General features: G+C 41.9%; 2 protein-coding genes across 2 annotated transcripts in view; one reads left to right on the forward strand and one right to left on the reverse strand.

The window, feature by feature from the left end:
• GTF2A1L (general transcription factor IIA subunit 1 like) overlaps positions 1-939 on the forward strand; it is a 77,876-nt gene extending 76,937 nt beyond the window's left edge. The window contains exon 10 of the mRNA XM_053588937.1: positions 765-939. Within this exon, the coding sequence (XP_053444912.1) occupies positions 765-768 (4 nt within the window). The 3' untranslated portion in view covers positions 769-939. The remainder of the gene's footprint in view (positions 1-764) is intronic.
• The window catches only part of LHCGR (luteinizing hormone/choriogonadotropin receptor), a 74,615-nt gene that overhangs the window by 3,806 nt on the left and 53,420 nt on the right, over positions 1-17,389 (reverse strand). The window contains exons 7-10 of the mRNA XM_053588935.1: positions 15,319-15,387; positions 9,334-9,408; positions 5,252-5,437; positions 1,579-1,659 (exon numbers count right to left, since the gene is read on the reverse strand). Coding sequence (XP_053444910.1) covers positions 1,579-1,659; positions 5,252-5,437; positions 9,334-9,408; positions 15,319-15,387 — 411 coding nt within the window. The remainder of the gene's footprint in view (positions 1-1,578; positions 1,660-5,251; positions 5,438-9,333; positions 9,409-15,318; positions 15,388-17,389) is intronic.

Below are 17,389 nucleotides of genomic sequence, written 5' to 3' on the forward strand. Positions count from 1 at the left end.
CCTGGGATGGCTCCTGAGGACAGCAACCTGCTTATTGACAAAGCCCAGCGTGGAGCTATCTTTAGTACTGGAGGCTAGGATAGGGCATGTGAATGGACTCACACAGACTTAATATTAAGTTAGAGGAAGGACAACAAGAGAGAAAGAAGAAAAGACGGGGATTTTAGGAGTTCAGTGGTGTCAGGCCCAGCAGGGAGGATGCATTGTCTTGAGAGAATAGGGAAGGCTTAGAATTTTTGGCTCTAGAATTTCTAAACTTCAGGGATTTGGAAATGAGCATCTGGTGGGAAGTGGAGGTAGGAGATTTATCATAAAAATATGTTCACATGGAGAAGACTTTTTAAACTTAGATTATGTTAGTTAGCTTTGGGGCTGCTAGAAATTAGGGGACTTGGCTTAAAGCAAGGCTAGCGTAGCAGACGCAGTGTTGTGTGCTCATTTGAGAAGGCTTAGGGTGGGGGCTGATTATTGAGGGTGGATCAAAATCTCCCCTCCCCACAATCATTCCTTGGCTATCATCCAGAAATGGTTACCTGTTGATGAGAATAAAGCCTTACAGTTGCAGAAGGGACTGAGAAAAGAGTGGGAAGGGTGATGAGAATGAACACTGGAGGACAGATGGTGTCAGACCTAAATGAAAGAAAAGGAAAAGAAGGAGACAGAATACCACTTATCTACCCTCGGGGCTGTCACATTCTTTAATAACTCCTTTCATTTTCATGGTTCTCAAAACCAAGTGATATTTTGTATGCTGTTCCACACAGGTGAGGAAAACGTCTCAAAAGTTTTGTCCAGTGATACTCCGTGTTACATGAGTGCTCCTGCCAAGGATTCATATCCAATTCTGAGGAACCACAAAGTTCAGGGTCCTTTCATCATACCACCTTGCTGCTTCTAACCAGGAGATTCGTGGGAAAGGAAAAGAAGAGAAAATAAAGAGATTGGGCGGGAGTCTCAGAGGGGCCTCTAGCTTTGTAATCTGAAACATGGGGGAATAATAAAATTACTAAATCTTCATACATGTGTCATAGGGACACGAAGATTTTTCAAAGCAAGCGTTTTTACATTTGAAGTTAAGTGAAATGCCAAGGCAGCCAACATTTATAGCAGAAAAATGTTAAAAAATTAGTAGAATAAAAATGCAGCTCCCATCCAGTGTATGTTAGTGATAGCATTAAGAGTAATTAAAAGCCCAGGAGAAGATTGTAGTCAAGGTGGCCTACATTTCTTCTAGAAGTTATGTTTGTAATCAGTTAATCTTTGTGGAAGGGATGCTGACATTGACTAGTGAAAATTTCTACAATGAAATTATCATTTAGTATATAATATCAAAATATCTACAAAGAAAATTTTAATTTTTGAGAATTAATAGAAAATAAACGTTTAGGATAAACAGGATTTTTTAACAGTTGAAAGAGAAATTTAGCTAGATGCCAGATGCAAAGAAAAAATTCTCATTTCTAAACTATTAAAAAATACCTTGCAAACATCCCTCTAACCACGAAAATCATTGGCATTGATAATAAGGTGCACACAGCATAAAAGATGACTTCTGTTTCTTTGCATGTAAATACTTACAGTGTTTCATTATTTGATCTCCTTACTATGCTTTCACATTCTTGGGAAATGTTTTCAAAAATAGAAAATGAAAAATTCTGTCTGAAAGAGAAGAGGTTGAAAGGCAGTTGAGCTTTTGGTCTTTAAACCCAATCATGCGTCTTATTTACACTTTGTTCATCCAGATTCTTTACCTGTTACACCAGAATCATGTTCTACGCTATTGTCCTAATTGAAACCCTTCCTGAGGAAAGACTGAAAGGCTTCTGAATTGTCATTAGAGTACTTCTAGCTTGGATAAGATGCTTCTGGATACTAAACATTTTGTATGGGTTCTAGAGATGAAAGAGAAATCTTCATAGCAAATCATGGATTTTTCAGTGCGCTACTGTTGCGGTGTGCTAAGGTTTGCTCCCTTCCTGCTCTCCTTTCTGGATCAGCTTTGATTAACAACTAACCATTTGGAATTCATGGCTTTGAATTATACAACTGGGCATGTCCTTTCTTTCTTTTTTTAATTAAATCATAGCTGTGTATATTAATGCAATCATGGGGTACAATGTGCTGGTTTTATCTACAATTTGAAATATTTTCACCGAACTGGTTAACATAGCCTTCATGGCATTTTCTTAATTATTGTGTTCAAACCCTTATACTCTACACTTAGTAAACTTCACCTGCACCCTTCCAAGATGCACCCTAGGTGTGGACCCACCAATTTTCTTAGTTATTGTGTTAAGACATTTATATTCTACATTTAGTAAATTTCACACGTACCCTTGTAAAATGCACCATAGGTGTGGTCCCACCAATTACCCTCCCTCTACCCATCCTCCCCCCTCTCTCCCCTCTCTCTCCCCCTTCTCCACATTCTCAGGTTATAACTGGGTTATAGCTTTCATAAGAAAGCTATAAATTGGTTTCATAGTAGGGCTGAATACATTGCATACATTTTCTTCCATTCTTGAGATACTTTGCTAAGAAGAATATGTTCCAGCTAGATGTTGGAGCTGATACTTGATGTGAATTTTAGGCTCTTTTTCTTATGTGCAGAAACATGGAAGCTCCTTACTGCTTCATCTTTCACTTTAAGAATTTTACCTGAGGGAAAGAGGAGAAATGCCAGGAAAATACAAGAAGGCCTTTACTTATTTATGTAAGGGAGTACTTAGGTAGGGATGAAGCCTAAGGGAGGCACAAATGAATATGGAAATGGGGGGAAAGAGGGCAGGCTGTAGGAGTGTCAGCCTCTACTGAGGAGGAAGAGAAGTGAGGCAGTTCAGACTGGACCTCTCTGTGTTTCATCTTCTCTAATACTAATGAGACAATTTCTTTTTTTTTTTTTTTTTTATTGTTGGGGATTCATTGAGGGTACAATAAGCCAGGTTACACTGATGAGACAATTTCTTGTAGGGATAAATTTGTACAAAAGCAGGAAAGTGGGGAATATATCAGAATTTTTTGACCTCTGGACTTATTTTAAAAAATTAATGTGTTTTATTGGGTCAGTATTGTAAATCCTCAAACTTGGGTTAAACTGAGTGTGTTTAATGCTGGTGTTGCGTGTGACACTTAGAGAGATTGTTTGTGAACACATCCACAATTAACAGGAAATGTGGGTATTCTTGGCCTTCGGATAATAGTACCAGGTGCTGTCTGCTCTTCTTTGAAATTTTGACCATAGATACCAAGGAAGTCTTAAGACCAGGTGGCTGTGTGTATTATCCTGTTAGAAGAGTGACTTAGGGTTTGCACAGACATTCCAGAAGCCCGCATTTAGGCTCTCTATCCTCACTAATGTTTAAAGTTTCCAGCTTTAAGGGTTGCAGAGGCAGTCAGTTTAAGTTTGTAATTCCAGTCAAGGCAACCTCCATGTAACTACATTCCCGTCTCTTCTGATACTGGTTCATAATTGCATGGTCCTTTTTTTTTTCCTGCCCAGAAGTAGTTGATCTCTTTCATGAAAATGTGACCTCTTCGCCAAAAAAGTCCAGGTGTCCAGGACCAGCTTTATTATAAGCCAGAATCTGTATCATTCACCTACTCAGTCACTTGCCAGCTCTGCTAACTTCTAATCCATCTTCCACCCTGCTGAGTGACATTTTATAGAAGAAAATCTGAGTAATTTTGCTTTAAATTCTTCATGGGTCTCCATCCTCTACATAAGTTGGCCTGGCACTCAGAGGCCATTATGGGCACATTTCCCTGGTTTCCTCTCCTGACTCATTTTCCTCTGTGTACCCATAAATCTTCTTGTTCCAGTTTTTCTGAATGACTTCGATCTATGGTCTCTTGCCTTTGTGTTTTCACGTGAACCATTCTGTCTCTCTTGGCATGCTTTTCTTTACTCTTGTCTGGGCAACTCATCTTCTTCAAGACTCAGCCTAGGTCCCTTCCCTCAGGAGCCTCTGTAAGCCCTGCTGCCATTTGGAAGCTCCTCCTTTCTCTGTGTTCCCAGAGCACTCTGTTCTGTTCTCAGCTCTGTCAAAACATTTGCTTAACACAGCTGTCTGTGACTTATCTTAGTATCTTCAGACTTTTGCATGGTGTTTGGAACATAGTAAGTGTTCAATTCATGTTCTTTGAAGCTCATTTAATGGTGTATGACTCTCTGAATACAGGAAGCATTTTGTTTTCTCAGCTACCCTAAAGGCTTTAGGTAGAACCAAACCTCCTATGCAAGGCACAAATAATACATGCTCATTGATTAATTACAAACAAAGATAGCAGTATCTTAGTATCACTCAGTACCTTGTTTAATTAATTGATTGAGAATATCTCCTTAGGCTGTAATAATAACCCTTTAGGGCAATGTTTTTCTAACTGTGAGATGTGACCCCTTAGTGTGTCATGAAAACTGGCATTAATCACAAACATAAAATAGGGTGAAATAGACAAGAATATATCCAGGTGTATCACATAAAAATAAGCATTGCTTTGCATTATTTAAGTGACATGTGATAGGTATTGGATTGCAGTGTAAACAAGGGTATTTCTTACTATGCATCTCAATCAAAATGTCTGGAAAACAATGCTCTAAGAAAAGAATGAAATTCTGCCACCTTGCCACTCATTCTGAATTTAAGTGAATCAGTAAGGTACCTTCCCCTGGACACACACCCGCCAGGAGCTCATTCCCTTTCTGTTTCCCATACTAAGCTAATACTTAGGAAGCTGAGATTCTGTTCCGAAATAGAAGATGCTCTTCTCTGGGAGAGAAATAGCCTTAAAAAATCTATAATATTTTGTGTCCATTTTTTAAATGAAAGGTGAAGACATTAGTTAAGTTTTATCCTCCTGGGCCTACTTCCTGCACTTTATTAAAAATGATGCTCTCTGATAAGGATTAGAACGAATTGATCTTGGAGATGCAGGTTTTGTACTCCATTTTGCAATTGCTAAAACAGGCTATAATTCAGTTTACCCAGAATTGGCTACAGAGGTCTTCTGGCTGAAGGACGAATCAACTATTTGGCAACGATTTTCACAAGAGAATAGGACATTTTATTTTCTTCTGTCTGTCTCGAAGTGACCCCGTGGCTGTAGAGTTGGCCTAAAAGGCAAGGAGTGAAGGAGCAGGGGGCTGTCTACCCAGTGAACATTTTGAAATCTGAGTTTCTGCACAGCTTGGCAGTGGCAGCCTTTACCTTTTTCTTTTTAAAAAAAATTTAAAAATTTATTTATTTTTACTTACTCTTTTGTTGGCAAGTTTCTAAAAGCACAGCAGTGGCTGGGGTAAGTCAACATAGCGTCCAGGAGATTGGTAAATTTTTCTCTTGATGGCAATTTTTTTAGAGAATAAGATGATGTGGCAATTAGTGTCTGAATGGACTCTAGACCATAGCTCGGCAGGGCCTGCAATTTGGTAGAAGAAACATCCCTGAACAGTAAAGGGAAGAAAGGCTTTTTATTTATTTTATACATTTTATTCAGAGAATGAAACCTCCTCTCAACAACAGTATCAGTCAGGGTTCTGAGGAATCTTTTTTTCATCTTGCTTTCCCCCTGATTTTCCATTTCAGTTACTCTCATTAAAATGTGAATTCAAAAGCCTATATTCTGTGGGTTTTTTCCTCATTATTAATGCACCCCATTATTTTTTTCAAGGTTGAGTAGAGCTCCTTGTACCTGGCATACATTTATTAGCACTGTGTCTCTCTGCCCCTTTCTTGATTCCTTTTCTCCACTGTTTCTCTCTCTCTACTTCTCTCCACTTAACGGTAGTGAAATAATGGCTTGCTTTGTGAGACAGCAGGCACATGCAGTGACATCAGCTTTTGTGTTCTATGCAGGGGGAAATATTCAGGGCTTCAGATGCCTTCGTCTTTGATTGGCCAAGCCCTGCAGGAGAGGTTTTCATGAAGCACAGGTTGGTTATTCTATCAGGAGCTGCTGTGTGGGATTAGCCATCTACCTGGGAAGCAGAATGCACTCAGGTAGAATGACAAACTGGATTCATCTGTTCAAAGCAAGCAAACAACTCAGCTATGTGGAAATCTCAGGCTTTGTAAACAAGGTCTTGAACTCCTCAGTTAAGTAGACTTGAAGCAATGTCCAAGACAATTCAAAACACATGAAAAGTCAGAAGGATGAGGAGTCAGTGGGAATTTAAAAATTCTCCTCATCTTCTGAGTAGCTGCTGCTGCTGCCCTGTGAAGTTTTCCTGCAGCACAGCTGCCCTCAGCAGTTTGCCCCAATACCTAGTGCCTGGTACATGGCAGGGGATCGGTAGGTGATCCTTGGAAGAGGAACTTGATGACGGGGAATGATAACTGGTGTAGGCCTTCAATGGAACAAGGAAGGCAGCAGGGTTTGCCCCAGGGGCTTCAGGCTTTCCTGCTTTTGTGTCCTTGTTGATTTAGGTAACCAGTGTTCTGATTCTGCTTCATACAGTCATAATCTCCCCTGTGTTAGGGGTTGAGCCCAGGGCTCTGCAGATTTGGGTTGGTTGGTTTTTTGAATGGGTATATTTAAAATTAGGATCTTAGAAATGGCAAGGCCTCATCACAAAGGAATATGTCTCTGATAGTGGATTTTCAGTCTCAGTGACACACCAGAGGGGAAAATACTTTTGTGGTGTGGGTGGAACGGATGCTTCCATCCAATCCTAGGGGTTTAATGAGAATAACCACTTGGGAAGGAAGAGGCCTAGGACAGTGCCACAGTTCTAGGCATGACAGCATAGGCATCTGTAGTGCTCACAGTCATTTCTAAGCAGCTAACCAAACAGTTCTTTCAGCAAAGACTCATTCAGGGGTCTTGGTACCATACTAATTCAGACATGTTTCATGTCTGAGCCAGAGGCATCTCTCTTGGGACAGTGGCTGAGCAGGTGCCTGCTTGCTGTAAGAGCCCTGACCACAGGGTGTGCTAGATAGAGACTATTCAGCCAACCTACAAAAATCAGAGTCTGGTGTACTATGAATATGAGACATATAAAAGGACCCCAAGGATAAGGTGGCCAGAAACCAAGAGAGCAAAAAAAGGCAGTGGGCAAGAGCCACAAGGTCATGGAAGCCACAAGCAGAAGTCATGAGATTGAGTGGAGAGCAGAAAGAGTTAGGATTGATAGCAGCAAAAGTTAGGAGGTAGAACGGTTCTGGAATTTTTGTGGTGAGAGGAAGTGTCAGGATGACAGCGTGGGAATTCAGAAGTAGACAGAGTCAGAAAGGATAGTGGCAGGAGCTAGGAGATAGAGGAAGTTGGAGTAGATAGTGATTGGGAGCTAGGAACTAGATCTAGGGCTCAGTAGTGCCAGGAACAGGAGGTAGAGTCAAAGTTGATAGCAGGTAGGAGTTAGGATGTAGGTAGTGAGGAATTAATAGGGGTAGGAGCTAGAAAGTATAGTTTAGGGTTAATAATGGTTGAAGAAAGTAGAGTTATGAGTTGATACTGGCAAGATCTAGTACATGAAGGATAACTGGGATAGTTCATGTCCTTCCCTGGCTCAAAACCCTACAGCCTCTCCATCTCAGAGAAAAGGCAAAGTCTATACATTGGCTACAAGGCCCTTCAGGACCTGGCTGTCTGCCACCCCTCTGTCCTTATGTTCTGTGACTCTCCTCTTTGTTCACTCTGCCATACTGGCCTCCTTGCTGTTTCTCAAACACCCACAGCAAAAGCCTGCTTCAGTGCCTTTGCTTTTGCTGTTTCCTCTCCTAGAATGCTCGTCCTGCAGATATCCACATACCTTGCTCCCTTCTTTCAGGTCTTTGTTCAGATGATACTTTTTTGGGATTATCTTCCCTGGCCATCTTCAAAATGGTAACTCCCCCTCTCCAATCAACTAATACCATTTGGCTCACTCCATATTTTATTTACTTATTTGATTCTTATCTTCTCCTGTTTTATGAAGGCAGAGGTATTTGTCTTGTCTTGTTCTCTGCTATTTCTGTGATGACTAATGCAGCAACTACCACATAGTGTGGGCTCATGAAGAGTTACTGAATAAGTGAATGAATAAACAAACAAATGAACTGATGACCCTGCTCCACTATCTTTGCAGCACTTTTTTCATTAAAAAAATGACATATCAGGCTCGGTGCCCGTGGCTCAGTGGTTGAGGAGCCAACCACATATACCAGGGCTGGCGGGTTCAGGTCTGGCCCAGGCCTACTAAACAAGGATGACAACAATAACAACAACAAAATGACATGTCTATACATTGCTTTGCATGTTTATTGTTGTCTCCTCTGTGTGACTATAATCTCTTGAAGTGCAAGGACTATGGCTGTTTTGCTCACCACTGTCTCTTCAGCATGGTGCCTTGTAAATGAGACATTTCAATCAGTGTTTGTTGAATGAATAGCACTGTGCTATGGTAGGGAGTTATGGACTGGCCCCTCAGGGAGGGTATTATGGTTTCCCTGTGTTGGAGCTGCGGAGAGTCTGGAACCTTTCTCTGCAGGGAGCTGCCTTTCTCCCTGAAGCCTGATTACAGCTGTCTTCCTTCTTTGTAGGTTGTTCAAAAACTTTTTGGAGGCTTCATCAGGATACTACTGATTTAATTTCCTGTTGCTTCTAATTTTTCTGTATGTCTTTACACTAAATCCCCATTAACTGAGGGAGCCTGTCTCCAAACACACACAGCAGCTCAGCCTTGTCCAGCCAAGTGCCAGGGGAAAGTCAGATCTCTGACCTGGGACTCCCATGAGTGGGTTCTGCGTGGGTAGCCACTCTGTCTGACAGCACACCACATCACCATCTGTTTTTGGTGTTATGGGTTGAATTGTGTCCCCTCCAAAATTCTTATCTTGAGGACTAAACCTCATTACTTCAGAACATGACCTTATTTAGAGATAGAGTCTTCACAGAGGTAATCAAATCAAAATGAGGTAATTAGGGTAGATTCTGATCTGATATGACTGGTGTCCTTATAAAAGGGGGCAATTGGCAGATGGACACCACACACCCCCTCTGCTATGTGAAGATTGGAGTTATATTGCCACAACCAGAAAGAACTAGCAGAAGCAAAGAAAGAGGCCTGGAACAGATCCTCCCCTCACTGCCCCCAGAAGGAACCACCCCTGCTGACACTGACACCTTGATTTTGTACTTCCAGCCTCTAGAGCTGTGAGACGAAATTTCTGTTGTTTAATCACTCCCTTTGTGGCACTTTTTTATGGTAGCCCTGACACATTTGGTCTTTCCAACAGCAGCCTTTTTGCACATAGAGGCTGATGCCCACAAAGCAGCGGGGGATGATGTCACTAGACCCCCTCAGCAGGCCTGTGGGGCGCACGGGGTTGGCAGGGGAGGCAGCACCTCTCTACTCACAAGACGCTGGGCCCTGTGGCCCCCTGGAAGGCTCCATTGTGCATCTTCTCCAGGTGCACGTTTTCCTTTAGCTCCCTGTGGGGAAGGACATTTTCCTCAGTGGAGTTGGCACCACACATGTGAACAGTCATAGCCCTGTGTACACATTTTCATCAAACTGTGTGCATGGCGCATAGGGTTAGAGGGGAAAGGGAAGAACTGCAGGAAAAATGGGAAAAAGACATCCATGATGAAATTGTGAAATTGCTGACGTGTGTGTTTGGCCCCACCTGGTTTTTTGCAGTTTCCCCCTCACTTGTGGAACCCTTTGTCCTGCAACTTAAGGTGCTCACCCTCTCCTGTCCTAGAGTTGTAAAGACAGCTGAGGGATGAAAATACTACTCCACGTGACTGAGGCTTAATGGCTAAAGTGCAGCCTGCTCTGTATTGGACTCCCAGCCACTGTGACCATGGAGGCCTCAGAGTTTGCTAAAAGTAAAATATTAAATTTATAGACATTTAAAGAGAAAAAGGAAACTTTTTTCAAAGTTATCCCTTTTGCAATGCAATTTTTAACTCTTTTTCTTTCAGGTATGCATTTCTCAGTGGGTAAGAAAGGAGAAGAATTCAGTCTGTGGAGAAAATTGCCCCACACCGTAGGTTTCCCTGAAGGACCCAGTGATGCCATTTTGGGCTTTTCATCATTTCAGGCTTTTGTCCTCCATTTTAAAAGCAACCTGAAAATCCTTTGTTTCGTTTCTTAGTAAACCACACCCCTCCCTATCTCCCAGAGTGCATCAGAACCCCCCACCCTACCCACCCCCGGCCGTTGAGATTGGCGGGACCCTCTTAGCCTTAAATTCTAGTGTAAGCATAAGAGAGAACCGACCCAAAGGCCACGCTTTGTTTCCCACGTGCTCTCCATCCCAGCTGCATCTGGGAAGGCCGACAGCCCTGGCTCGAGCCTGAATAAACGCCCTCTTGTGATTGCATCTGTCTGGCTCTCTCGTATGGTGACTGGGGACCCCGATTCTCAGGTGTAACACCCCACAGGGCTGGGCAGTGTAAATGAACATCACAAGTGTGTGTGTGGTGGGAGAAGCCAAAAGTGGTTGGCAGCAGCTCCTTGGGGACTCTGTTGCCTTTGGGTACTTCTGCTGAGCACCCTCCTGTGTGGGCCCTGATGCTGGTCTCCAAGCAGAGGCTCTTCTTTGGGTAACTAGAGAGCAGAAGAGCAGTCGTTGGGGTCAGGCCTGCTGAGTACTTTTCTCCTGTAAGTGAAGGGTAGTGACTCAGAGCATTCTGGAAGACCCTGGGCTGTGGACACAGTGTGTATCCATTGTTGGTGTGATGATTTCAAGTACAGGAACATGATTCTGTGTACCACTGTTACAATGTTACACAGCAAAATAGACCAGCACCAGCTCCCCGCTCTTCTTCAGGATAACTAGGTAATTGCCTGTTTTCACCTCAAAGCTTTTCATATTCTTCATTGCCTTTCTGCATGTCTCTACATCTTGCCTGACATTTAAAAACTGCAAAAGCCCTGCATCTCACTCTCTGGGTGGCTGTTTTCCACATGTTTCTACTAAGCATTTTCCTTGGAAACCTGCAGCCCTTTCGTCAGATTGCACCTTTCAGTCTCACACGGTCCCATCTCTGGGTGGATTCCCATTTTAAAGAGATGAGGTTGTCAGAGTCAATTGCTGTTTAAAATCTAAATCAAAAGAAATTTTCCTTCCTAAACCTCAATGGCCCTGATTCGGTTTGTTTTAATTATGTTCAGTTATGGTTATAAATCGCTGAACCCGGGCTCTGTGAGCAAATAATCCTCACGTCGGGCAGGTCAGATTAACTGTTCAAATTTCACGACAGCACATTTTATTAAAACCCAGATCTTTCTTTATATTGATATTAATAACTTTGCATTATGCAACTTAGTCAAAAGAAGATAAATTCATGTCCCCCATTTTCCTGGTGGGGGAGAGGGGAAGGAAGTCACTTTTGAGAGTTCTCCCAAGGACATGACCTTGTGCAGATGTGAGAAGCACAGGCGGGATGACCTTTTGGAGCACAGTGGGGGAACTCACACACTCCACCAAAGTTTTCCTAACCGGGGTGTTCTGGGAATGGTAGGGACTGACTCCGGGGCCCTAAGGTATCTGAGGGTGACCTGGTTGGTCTATTCTTCCCTGTCCTTAGTAGACAGAGTATTTGAGAACTTTGCAGGGTTTCACTGTCATTGTTCTGAGCAAATTTGGATAGGCCTATTTATGAGGAAGAGCTGAATGTAAAAATTTTGCTTGACAGTTTTGAAAACTACTCCTCCATCCCTGTTTAAACTGCAAAATGGGTGAGCATTTCCCTAGAAGAGAATTCATACAGCTTCCCCTGGCCCTCAATCCTGCGTGGCCTGCTCCTGTGAGACCTCAGCTTTGTCTCCAACTCAACTTCTTTTCTTTCCCAACTCAGGACCTTTGCACATGCAGTTCTCTCTTTCTATAGTGAGTGTCCCCTCACAAATGCCAATGTAGCCTCCTTGTCATTCTTTTGGCTCAGACTAAAAATCATGTCCTTGCTGAGGCCATACTCACTTAGCACCTGACCTAAAAGACAGTCATCTACACTCTTTCAGATCCCTGTAATGGGTTATTTCCTTCATAGTGTGTATCACTACTTGGAATAATTTTATTTATCTGTTTACTTTCCATTTTTTCTGTCTCTTCTGCTAGAACAGAAACTTCATGAGGGCAGAGACTATGTCCACTTTACCAGTACAGATCCAGTATTTAACACGGCACCTAGTACATCATTGGTACTTAATAAATATTTGTTGAATGAATATGTGAATGAGATTGGTTTGTGTTCTTGGAAAACTGACTTATGTTCTTGTCTTTCTTGCAACAGTGAGGTATCGAGGGACATAGAAAGTTGACTAATTGGACTTTTTATGTTCCACACCCGTTTTGGCATATCTATCATGAAACACTGCTGACCACCTGAAGTCCTTCCTCCTAAAGTTCTGTCTTCCTTGACCTCCTATGGGGGATGTACTCTATTGGATTCCCTCCCATCTCTGTTTAATTTTACTTTGGTTTATCATCCTCATCTCTTGTTTAGCTCCAATTTTATCCAGTTCTCTTATTTTCTCTCTTGTCCAGGTGGCCCCAGCCACAAAGGACTTCAGCCGTTCTATTCAGGTGACCCTGCTTGCCTCTTTCAGCCTTCTTGGTAACGGAGGAACCTTCTTTAAGTACTCCTCTCTTGCTTCCCATCCCAGAACTTACTTTCTTTTGAGACAGAGTCTCACTTTGTCATCCTTGGTAGAGTGCTGTGGTGTCACAGCTCACGGCAACCTCCAACTCCTGGGCTTAGGTGATCCTCTTGCCTGAGCCTCCCAAGAAGTGGGACTACAGGTGCCCGCCACAACGCCCAGCTATTTTTTGTTGCAGTTTGGCTGGGGCCAGGTTCAAACCCACCTCCCTCAGTATATGGGGCCAGCGCCCTACCCACTGAGCCACAGGTGCCGCCCCATCCCAGAACTTTCAGTGGCTTCTCATTTTCTACAGAAGAGAGTCCAAATTCTTTACTATGGTATCCAAGGTCCTTCCTGCTTTGTCCCTAATTCATCTCTAGAGCTTTCTCAAAAGTACTATTTGCTGTTCTGTGAACACGTCCCATACATCCTGCTCTGGATCGTTCTTCTGCCTTCTATCTTTGCCTGGATAGGGTAAGCCCAGCTCAAAGTTCACCTCTCTCAGGGCCTTTCTCTAACTTCCTTTCTTCTTGCCTGTGAAATCCCAGAGGACTTCACCTTCCTCCGGGCAGGCCTCATGCTTTGCCTTCTGTTTCAGTTACTATTTAGGTTCGCTGTATGTCCCCCTGGAGATGCCTCTTCCCAGGCTGCAAGCCCCTGGGGAGCAGACACCAGGGCTTATTCATTTTCATTTCTTCTTAAAATATAGCGTGTTCCTTCAAACACAGCTGGCACTTGGTAAACACTTGCTGAGTGTACAAAGGAATGAGGTGTCTTGAGAGTGCTGTGCCAGGGGAGGAGATAAAGCCTCTGATTTAAGTTTGGCAGAAACAGATTTAATTGGCCAGAGTGAACCCTCCATTACCTCAAGGGTTCTTGTCAATGAACCTTTCAGTAAGTCATCAAATCAACAAGAAACGAGGGCAAATTCACTTCATAATAGGAAGAACAACTTTTTAAAAGTCACCATTTCTTAAGCATTTGGTATGGGCCAGAGCCTGTGCTGAACACATAAAAATACAATCTTATTTATTTCTTCACTCACAAATAATTATATAAGCAATAACTAATAAATAAGCACCTACTATGTGCCAGGCACTATGTTACTTAAGGGTACAAAATGTACCTTTTCATTTTGGTCAGAGTGTTCTCAAAACAAGCCTGTTTGTAGCTCCATTTTATAAAAGAGGACATTATGGCATGTCTCATAATTTACCATACATAGGGGAAAATGGGAAGTGGTAGCTAAATGTACCTTTGTTTACAAAATATTACAAGATTTTACAAAGAGGTGGCCAATACATAGAGAATATTTTGTGAATGTTTGTAAATAAAGGTACATTTAGCTATAAGTTCTCATTTTCCCAACGTGTGGCAACTGCTGGACACTCCGTAGAAAAGTTGAGTGACTAGCTCAAGGTCATACAAGCTAATAAGTAGTGGGTTTGGTCCCAGTCAGTAACTCTTAGGCCTGTTCTCTTAGCTACCAAACTATATAGCATGATATCAATGCAATAAGATCTTTGATTAAATATCTATAGTTAAAAATAAACAGCATGTCATATACGATTGTACTACTCAACTTCAGATTGGCAGCATCAGCATCTCCTGGAACTTGTTAAAGTTGCACATTCTCAGGCCCTGTGTGGACCCATTGAATCAAAACCTCTGGGAGTGGGGCCCAAGAATCTGCGTTTTAACAATCTGCAGGTTCTTACGTGTGTTAAAGTTTGGGAAGCATTGGTGTGAATCCTTTTAAATCTTTTTTATCTCACAGCACACTAGAACATATAATTAAACTTCCATGGCACACTTATGTTGATCAAAAATAACGAGTAAAAAAAAAGAAAAGATTATACTTACTGTGCTGTGAACTTCTTTTGAAAATAATTTAATTAATGATCTTTAAAAATGTTCACTGCTTACCTAAGATCCTCTCACAGCACAGCAGGGTGCTGCCGCATACCGGTTGAAAATAACTGGTGTAGATCATGATCTGTACAACTTATTTTGATAGGCTTTTTGGTTATTTTCCTTGATTTTGGATTTAGGTGAGCTTTTTTATGTGCTCTTAGTTTTTATTATGCACAACTGGAGGGTGATCAGTGCCTTACCCTACACTGTTATTGTTCCGACATCCCCAGCCTCACAGGCTCTGTGAATGTGTCACTTTTTTAGAAGAGGAGCCACAGAAAGAAAGAGAGGTTGAGAACAATGAAGGAAACGGTAGGGATGTTCCCCTTAAGTTAAAGGCTGTAAACATTGGGGCTGGGGTAGGGCTTGGTGAAATCAGGGCGCTCCCTCACCATGTGGAATATCCCCCACTAGCAGGAGGAGGATGGGACTCTCTGTTGTTGCTGCTTCAGCAGGTAAATAGTGTTACCCAATTTCTCTGTAGTGGGGCTGGGGGAAGAATTTCTTTCTGAAATTGTGTTAACTCTAACACACCATCAACCTCAGTGAGGCAGCTAGAGCAGGAGGCTGTGAGATGGGGGAGGCATAACGTAGGATGTTGAATATTTCAGCAAACTGTCAACTTCAATGTATTGAGACTACATCTGTCTTTGAAATCAGGGTGCTCTGGGGTTTCTAGCCAACTGGTTGCCTAGTAACATGCGTGAAACACTGAGAACTAGCCACTTGAAAGTTTATTTTTGCCCTGAGTTCGTTGCCGAAGATTGAATGTGATTTGGTAGCCGGAATAATATTTCATTTTTATTCATGAGCTGGGGAAATAAGCAAATACTTACAGTGAAATCAGTGTCGTCCCATTGAATGCATGACTTTGTACTTCCTTAAATCCATTTCCATACAGTTTGCTAATGGAGAGAGGAGAGAGGTTTAGGAATGGGAAGGAATGGAAAGACATGCAGTTTTGAAGCACACATTCTTCCTCCCATTTATTAACAAGGTCATTGCTGTCATTCATAGTATCTAGCTGTGTCTCTAATATGTGAGATTCGGAGGCCTGGGTGGATGGAGTTGTTCTTTTTACTCTAGTTTACCTCTACCTCTGCCATCACCACCACCACCACCACCAGTTTACTAAGTATTTATTGAGTGCCAGATACCTCCCCAGCTATTCCATGGTTTAGTCCTTCTAACCATTTCCATTATACTAATAAGAAATAGGCATCTCAGTGTTGTTCTGTAGCGTGCTTATGGTCAAAGGAAAGCACCGGCAGAGCTGGGATTTGAGGCTGGAGCTGGCTAACATATAAGCCTCTCCTCTCGGTCCCACAGCCTACATGGTGTATGGGCTTTCTTGGTTATTGAAAGATGAGGGCAAAGGAAGGCTCAAGCACTGAGTTAGCTTTTCTTCTTGGGTAAGTATGTGATTTGGCTGATGCCAAATTTGGCTCCACAACCAAGATTTCAGTGTCTATGGATAGTGAAATCGATTTGGTTGGGTGCAACTAACATTTTAAAAAATGAAATAGAATAGAGCAAAGGGAAAGTATTAGAGTAGTATGTTGCAAGTAATTGGGGTATTCTTTTTTATGAAATTTTGTCCTATTTTTATGTGGTATATATGTGTATATATAATATACACCTATAATACATATGTATATGTGCATATATATGTATATGTATACATAAACACACACATACATACTTCCACACAGAATAGGATATAAGAGGCCGCTTAAAACACAGATACTGGGTAATGCTAGAGACAAAAAGGAGCCCAGAGAGGATTAAGCAATACCTTTTCATTTTACAAAGAAAGAAATAAGCTTAGGGAGAGGAAGTGAATAGGCTCAGAAAGAGAAAGTGACTTGTCTAAAGCCCACAACTGGCAGGATGAGACCAAAACATATTTTACCTGGGGCTACTTACAGCACATCCCGTTTGGTGGTGGTTTTTACTTTTCTTTCTCCTGATATCCTCATGGATTCCCACCCTCTTCCTGCAGAGCTGTGTTCCTGGCTGTCCTATTCCAAATGTAAACCTTCCATCCTCCAACATTTGCTATCATCCTTCCCTGATTTGTTTTTCCTCTATTGCTTTGTCACCATCTTACTCACAATTATATTTTACTTGTTTATTATCTACATCTGCCAGCTGAACAGGAACATCATGAGAGTAAGGATTTTAAGCTGTTTTGTCTATTGTAGAATCCCTGCATCTAGAACAGTGCCTTACACTTGGGAATGTTATAGTTCTTTCATGTTAAATGAATTGGATGACCAAATAAGTCTATGTAAGATGATTTTCTTACTTTAAGAAAGTTTGAAAGCCACTGTTTTAAATGGATATATTTGTATAGGTTCTTTGTGAACAATGATGTAAGGTCCATGTGAAAAGGTCTCATCTGTGGTGAGATGCAAAATTAGTCTCCTTATACCTGCCAAGACCCTAGATTCCCTTTACAGGATTGCTGGCAACTGCATGGCCAGGGATAGCCTAGAGATTGTGACTTGAGAAATGGTTCAGACACATGCTTCACCTTCTCCTATTCTAGATGGCTGTTGTTTGCAAGGTTATTGTAGCCTTTAGAACTTTACCATTTGGTGTGTGATTATGAGGTCTGACAGTTAAGTTGGTGAACTTGTCACTATACACTTACATTGGCAGCACTGTACAAACAACTCGGTAAGCTTTCATAACCTTGGTATATAAGTGTCTCACAGCTGTGTTTGTGTAGACATGTGGCAGTGTCTTGCTGAGTGGAATTCATGATTGTTGAATGTTTTTGCATGCTGTAGTAAGAATGTCAGAGCTTGACATAGAGCAGCAAAAAAACATTAAATTTCTTATTAACCTTGGCAAGAATGGAAGTGAAATTAGGGACATATTAGTCCAAATTTATGGAGATAA

The sequence above is a fragment of the Nycticebus coucang genome, chromosome 4, assembly GCF_027406575.1.
Source record: "Nycticebus coucang isolate mNycCou1 chromosome 4, mNycCou1.pri, whole genome shotgun sequence".
NCBI classification, from domain to species: domain Eukaryota; kingdom Metazoa; phylum Chordata; class Mammalia; order Primates; family Lorisidae; genus Nycticebus; species Nycticebus coucang.